Genomic DNA, 7136 nt, shown 5'->3' on the forward strand with positions numbered 1-7136 from the left:
CTATGGTTATGTAATAGAATATCTTATTCTTACAAAATGAACCCTTTAGTATTAACAGGTAAAAGTACATGATGTATGCAAGTTATTCTCAAATGGTTCAGATCTGCCCGCCACCATAGACAGAGAGAGAGAGAGAGAGAGAGAGAACACATGTGGCAAAACATTATCCAAGTGGTGTACCTTGGCAATGGGTGTTTTAGGAGTTCTCTTCACCACCTATATTTTATTATGAAAATATCCAAACATACAGAAAGTGTGAAAGAACTGTACTCTGAACACCCACCATCAAGATTCTACAATTATGACGTTGTTTATCCACATATTACTAGTTTCTTTTTACTATTCTTGCAACTTTTCTAAATTTTAAATCATTTCAAAATTAAAAGTTAAACAAAGTAGTATGTAGTAACAGGAGACAAAAAAAAAATTAGAGAAATGAAGTTCGGGGAACCCAAACGAACTGCTAATGTGGAGCAAGATACAGGCTCAAAGACTCTGAAACACTATTTTGAAGCTAGCGCCTTGGATGTGTCAGCCTAAAATCACTCTTAGCTCTCTGTAGAGCTCTAAACCTGGCTCCAAGACGGGGGCAGGGGGAGGATTCTCTCATTTTTCTCTGAATACCATCGTACACCACTCACAAAGCGTGAAACTACATCTCCCAGAAAGCCTTTTTCCTTCCTGTCTGTAAAGAGGATTACAATTTCTATAGAGTTTTTTTAAGGTCTCGCGAGATTTCATTAAATCTCATTAAAGTATCAGCAAAAAGCCATTTTGTTTTTCAGGGCTCTTTGCAAGGGGACTTGGCCCCAAATTGTAGCAAATCAGCAGCTACAGTTGCACCGTTCTGTCTTCAGCTTCAGGATGTTTCCTATGGCCAGAAACGCTTTAAGTCGTCTCCGAGGTAAGCAAAAATTGTGAGCAAATAATTTCCAACTGCATTTTATCAATTTGTCCTCATGGTTTCTCGTGCCCTTTCCCTCCACCTTCATCCTGACTTTCTAATTCTAAATGCGCAGTCTCCCGAAGTAATTGGAAAGCTGTCCTTAGCATTAACTTAATCACGCAGAGTTCCTGTTTTGGTTCCCAGCTCGCTCTGTTACCAGAGTCATAACATACCCAGTTGTTTTTAATTATTATTCAATTATGTACAATTGCAGGGAAGGAGGCACTTGGTGGACACTAATCCCTTAGTAAGTTTTAGTTTTGAGGGTGCACTTACCCCGAAAGAGAAGAACCTTCTCTCCCAATTCCTGTAACTGGGGAAGGAAACTCTAAATGTAGCTTCTTCTCCTCTGGTTTCATTGCAAGGTGACAGCCTAAATGGTGGCCCTGCAGCTTTTATGTAGTTTGTAGGTTAGTAAGTGAATATTAGCTTATTCGAAAACAATTGTAATTTTTTTTTCTTGTCTAAAAGTTAAGCAGGTACAGGGAATTTTGAGACCAGCCTTATGTATTGAGAATGTATTACATTGGAGAGAAAAATTCATTTACGTACTTGATTTGCAGTGAAGGTGACCTTGACTAATGTGAGCAGTGGTTTTACACTGAAAGTGACCTTAAGCAATTACCATATTGCTTCTTGAGCCATCTTGTTATTTTCAGTTTACAGAGTCATTTAGAGGTATTAGTAGATTGTGTTCTAAACACTGAAGCAGCTTTGACAATAACCAAAACAATAGTTACCCAACAGGGTTTTCAATATTCCAAAAGCCACGTCTATTATCTCTTTCACTTTGGGCAAATGATTTTTCTCTGAACCTCATTTTCCTTCTTTGTAAGATAGGGTGTTAGTAAATAATTCCTACTTCATACCATTGTTGAGGATTATATGAGATCACCAATAGGTGGTAACCAAGAAATTTCTTGTTAACAGAGGAGAGGTCTAAAGAAATCCACTTAGGTTACCGGAATGTTGAAGTCATGAGGTGTTGCAGAATTGTTTGGTAATTTTAATCTATTTGCCCTTTGAGCTGGTACGGCCTGTACTTCTCAGGAAAGGGAGGTTTTTTGTTGTTGTTGTTTTGTTTGTTTTTCAATGTGGAAGTCACACGCTCACTTTTTATTTATTTATTTTTTATTTTTTTTTATTTAAAAAATTTTTTTTTTCAACGTTTATTTATTTTTGGGACAGAGAGAGACAGAGCATGAACGGGGGAGGGGCAGAGAGAGAGGGAGACACAGAATCGGAAACAGGCTCCAGGCTCTGAGCCATCAGCCCAGAGCCCGACGCGGGGCTCGGACTCACGGACCGCGAGATCATGACCTGGCTGAAGTCGGACGCTCAACCGACTGCGCCACCCAGGTGCCCCTTACACGCTCACTTTTTAATAACTGCTCTAGAGCAGAATATATAGTGAAATGTTTGTAAATTTGCTCATCCCAAGTGTATCGAAAGGTGAAAAGAAAACCTGTAAGGCAGTTAAGAGGAGAAATCATTAATGGCCAAATAACTATCCTGAGATAACCCATTCTATCACATAGAAGCTATTAAATTCTTAAATGCTAGTGAATGGGCAACAATTACATAAGTAGTGCCATTTGAGGATCTAAAACAATAAGGACCTGTTACTTCGGAAGAAAAAAAAATATCTGGAAATAACGCGTTTTCCAGTCTCGGGCTCTTTGCCAAGCTCTTCTAAGTGCCTCCAGAAGCAGTTTGAAAACTCATTCTACTAAAATAATAGTAACACAAAGTTTTAATGTCCTTCTGCTCAAAAACCTTTGCCTCTACCAACGATCCTTTCTAGTTTTATCCCCCATTACTTGTCCGTATACCTTGTCCTTCAAGCAAACATAACTTTTTTCTTTAATTTTCCCCTTTTCTAATGTTTGTTTATTCTTGAGAGAAAGAGGCAGAAAGCATGCTGCGCGCATGAGTAGGGGAGGGGCAGAAAGAGGGAGATACAGTATCGGAACCAGGCTCCAGGCTCCAGGCTCTGAGAGGTCAGCACAGAGCCTGATTCGGGGCTTGAACCCAAGAACCACAAGATGATGACCAGAGCCGAAGTCGGACGCTTAACTGACTGAGCCACCCAGGTGCCCCCATAATTGCTTTTTTAATATACTAGGCTTTTTTTTGTTTGCCGTTTTTCACATTTCCCTTTCCTACATCTATGTAACCAAATCCTACCTTCTGTTCAAAGTGCTTATCTAATATCTACTTGTAGTACAGTGGTTTGTGTATGCGTGTCCCATATCCTCCTCTAATTTAGGAGGTTGCTTGAGGACAGGATCTGTGTTTTACACATTTTCATGTACCCCATTTCTTTTAGCATGGTATTCATTTGTTTTTGAAAAAATCAAGATTATTCTAGTTTTGCTTTGTTTTTGTAATTTAAAAAAAAATTTTTTTTACGTTTATTTATTTTTGAGACAGAGAGAGAGCATGAACGGGGGAGGGCTAGAGAGAGGGAGACACAGAATCTGAAACAGGCTCCAGGCTCTGAGCTGTCAGCACAGAGCCCGATGCGGGGCTCGAACTCACGGACTGCGAGATCATGACCCAAGCCAAAGTCGGACGCCCAACCGACTGAGCCACCCAGGCGCCCCTGTTTTTGTAATTTTAAGGTGATAAGCATTTAGTGTGCTTTAATTTGAAATTCATTTTGAGGGTGTTGTAAGTTGTTGAGTACTGCAGAGTAAACTCTAGTGAAAATTTAAGTCATTCAAATTAATGAATAGGAGCCAAGTTCCAGAGGTTTGTAGTGAATGTTACTGACACCACCTGTCCTTTTTATCTCCCAAGATTTTATTTTAATTTTTAAATGTTTGTTTGTTTATTTTTGAGAGAGAGAGCATGCGAGCTCACAAGTGGGGTAGGGACAGAAAGAGAATCCCAAGCAGACTCTACGCCCTACATGGGGCTTGAACTCACGAACCTCAAGATCATGATCTGAGCTGAAATCAAGAGTTGGCTGCTCAACCGACTGAGCAACCCAGGCACTCCCTGTCCCCCAAGATTTTACTATGAAAAATTTTCAGACATATAGAAAAGTTGGAAGAATTGTATGATCACACACAAATTACAAATTAATTCAAATTAATTATTGATACAAATTAATGTTAATGGATACAATTAACATTTTGATATATTTGTTTTCTCACATATCTTTTTTTAATGTTTGTTTATTTTTGAGAGAGAGGATGAGCAGGGGAGGGGCAGAGAGAGAGGGAGACAGGATCCAAAGCAGGGTCTGTGCTGACAGCAGAGTGCTCGAACTCATGAACTCTGAGATCATGACCTTAGCTGAAGTCGGATGCTTAACCAACTGAGCCATTCAGGTGCCCCTGGTTTCTCACATATCTATACATCTGTCATTTCATCTTATTTTTGATGCATTTTAAAGTACGCTACTTTGCTTTTAGCTACAATATGTTTTAACATTTTATTGAAGTGCCTGATACTATAAAGTTAACTTCCTTTGCTTTCCTGATGGCAGTATCAGTTACATGTTTTCTTTTCCTTATAATTGATAGATATGTTTCTGTATTTCTTTTTTCCTTTAAGTTCAAAGCATTCAGCAAACAATGGCAAGGCAGAGCCACCAGAAACGGACACCTGATTTCCATGACAAATACGGTAATGCTGTATTAGCTAGTGGAGCCACTTTCTGTGTTGCTGTATGGGCTTATGTAAGTACTATTGATTGATAATTTTCTATATTAGATGTTTTTCATTCCTATTTAATATATATATATATATTTGTTTATTTTTGAGAGACAGAGCGTGAGTGGGGGAGGGGCAGAGAGAGAGAGAGAGAGAGAGAGAGAGAGAGAGACAGAATCCGAAACAGGCTCCAGGCTCTGAGCTGGCAGCACAGAGCCCGACGCAGGGCTCGAACCCACGAACTGTGAAATCATGACCTGAGCTGAAGTCAGTTGCCCAACTGACTGAGCCATCAAGGCGCCCCTTCATTCCTATTTAGTTCATGAATTCAAAATGTTTTCACATAGTAGTATACATTTCTTGTTCAGAGGGACTTCAGAGATTTTCTGATGTAATTAACCACCCAGTGCAGGAATTTCTTCCATAGCATTAAGCATTCATATTTTACCCATCATTTTCTTGCCAAAGAAATTCTGATCCCATTTTCATGTATCAACCATTAAATACTAGAAAATTGCTATCATGTCTCCTGGATCTTCTCTTAAACATCCTTAGTTCTGTTAATCACTTTTTGTTATGTGGTTTCCAGGGTTTTCACCATCTTGGGTCACCTTCCTTCACTTAATCAGTTTCTCTTCTAAAGTTCTGCCCTCCGAACAGAGTACAACATTTTTGATGGATGAGATGTAAAAGTGACTTGTTTTCACTATTATAGTTTTTTACATCTTACATATAACAATCTGCTTACCAGTTTATATACTTGCTGGTTAAAAGTGGGATAAATATATAAGTTGTTCTTAAAAGATACGTATAAATCCTTACCTTAATAAACAAAGATATTTATTAATGGGGCTTTTTATTCTTGTTTTAACCTTCCTTAAATATACTATTAAATAGGTGTGTCTACTTAATTAGAAGAGTAAATAGATTTTGAACAAATGTGTGATTAGGGGCACTTTTGGAGTGGTGTTCCTTGAAAGGATATTACAAAAGTGCTCTTTGGCAGTATTTAGGTAGTTGTGGTTGAGTGAAGCAATGTTTTGAGGAGATGTTACAGAAATGTGAAGTAGAAATTTAAGTTAATTAAATTAAAAATTCAATTGCCCAGTCATATTAGCCACATTTCAATTGCTCAGTAACCATATGTAGCTCTTGTGTTGGACAATGAAGATCTAGAACATTTCTTTCATCTCCGGAAGTTCTATTGAAGAGTACTGCTCTGGAGAATTAGGACAGCAATTAGGTTTGGCTTACATAGTGGGCAGTATATATCCCAGCTGAGTCTCTGTGTATTTTTAACTTGTAGAGTAGAATACCTTTGTCACTTTTAAGAAATGGTCTCCAAGGGAGAGTGGACTCTGGTTTAAACTTTTATAACTGATAGCATTTTAATTCTTACAGACAGCAACACAAATTGGAATAGAATGGAACCTGTCCCCTGTTGGCAGAGTCACCCCAAAGGAATGGAGAGATCAGTAGTCATCCCAGCTGGTGTAATAATGAATTGTTTCAAAACCAACTCCTAATTGATGCCAAGTAAAAGCACTGTGCACCCATTAAAATATGGCCTGATTGAAGAAATAAAGTATATTTGAAACCTTTGTTGTCATTTTGTTTTCTTTTGTAATGAAACCAAGCTTGATCACTTTTCATTTATTTAACCTTTGTGTTACTATTAAAGGAAGATGCATTATAATTTCTTAAATAATTTTTCTTTATGAGGTGTTATGAAAGGAAAATTTGGCTATCACCTGGAAGTCAACTTTATAGTAGGCTTATAGTTCATGAATAAGTGATTTCAGAGTTACTTTAGGTCATCTTTGAGTGCCCAGATATTGTATGCATACTGCTTTCTACCTCTAATTTATATGTATATTTGGAATTGGAATTAAGTCCTTTTTACTCCTGCCAAGAGAACTTGGGGTGTCACCAGACCCAAGGGAAGAGTGGTCCTATCAGATGAACTCCTAGGATGTCTGAAGATTAGCTAGCTCTTTGGCTCTGTTGGCACATTCATCTTAGAGCTTTGGATCTTTCATTATATTTATTTAGGATGTTTGTGATGATATTAAAGAAAGGATCTGTCAAATATGGTTTATTGTCACTTAACCAGCTACTTTCGGTGACCTGTTGGCATCCTGTAATTATACCAACTTTTGATGCATGTATTATCCTGAATTCAGTATGACTTTGGATTTTATGTGTAAGATGCTAACTGAAGAAAACATCTATAATGTTTGAAGCACATTGGTGCTTTGTTAATTCCTTGGCTGAAGGCGTAAAAAGCCTCATGTTTGTTGATAGTGCTCAAATAAGCAGAAAATGGAATTTCAGTGGAGTAATCTATGTTAGCTAAATTAGAGATTCCTAAATTCACTCACCTAAAGTAAGTTATCAGGTAAGTGGCTTTTAGGCATTGCCAAATTTACCTGATGTATGTAGGTAAGGATGTATGTGTAACCAAACATCAGAAAAATTTTTACCTGTTGTAGGAAATACTAGAAGAATGCTCTTATGGCAAAATGCA

The 7136-nt window shown here is 37.9% G+C and overlaps 1 protein-coding gene across 1 annotated transcript; it reads left to right on the forward strand.

The window, feature by feature from the left end:
* Window positions 1–769: 769 nt before the first annotated feature.
* Window positions 770–6210, forward strand: LOC124509547 (cytochrome c oxidase subunit 7B, mitochondrial). Its single transcript, XM_047076259.1, has 3 exons — window positions 770–904; window positions 4511–4635; window positions 6011–6210. Exons 1-3 carry the CDS (start codon window positions 865–867, stop codon window positions 6086–6088), a joined length of 243 nt encoding a protein of 80 aa, XP_046932215.1. The 5' UTR covers window positions 770–864; the 3' UTR covers window positions 6089–6210.
* The last annotated feature ends 926 nt before the right edge of the window (window positions 6211–7136 follow it).

The sequence above is a fragment of the Lynx rufus genome, unplaced genomic scaffold (assembly GCF_022079265.1).
Source record: "Lynx rufus isolate CCGP_SWC_20201006 ecotype Redwood Valley unplaced genomic scaffold, mLynRuf1.p SCAF_14, whole genome shotgun sequence".
NCBI lineage: Eukaryota > Metazoa > Chordata > Mammalia > Carnivora > Felidae > Lynx > Lynx rufus.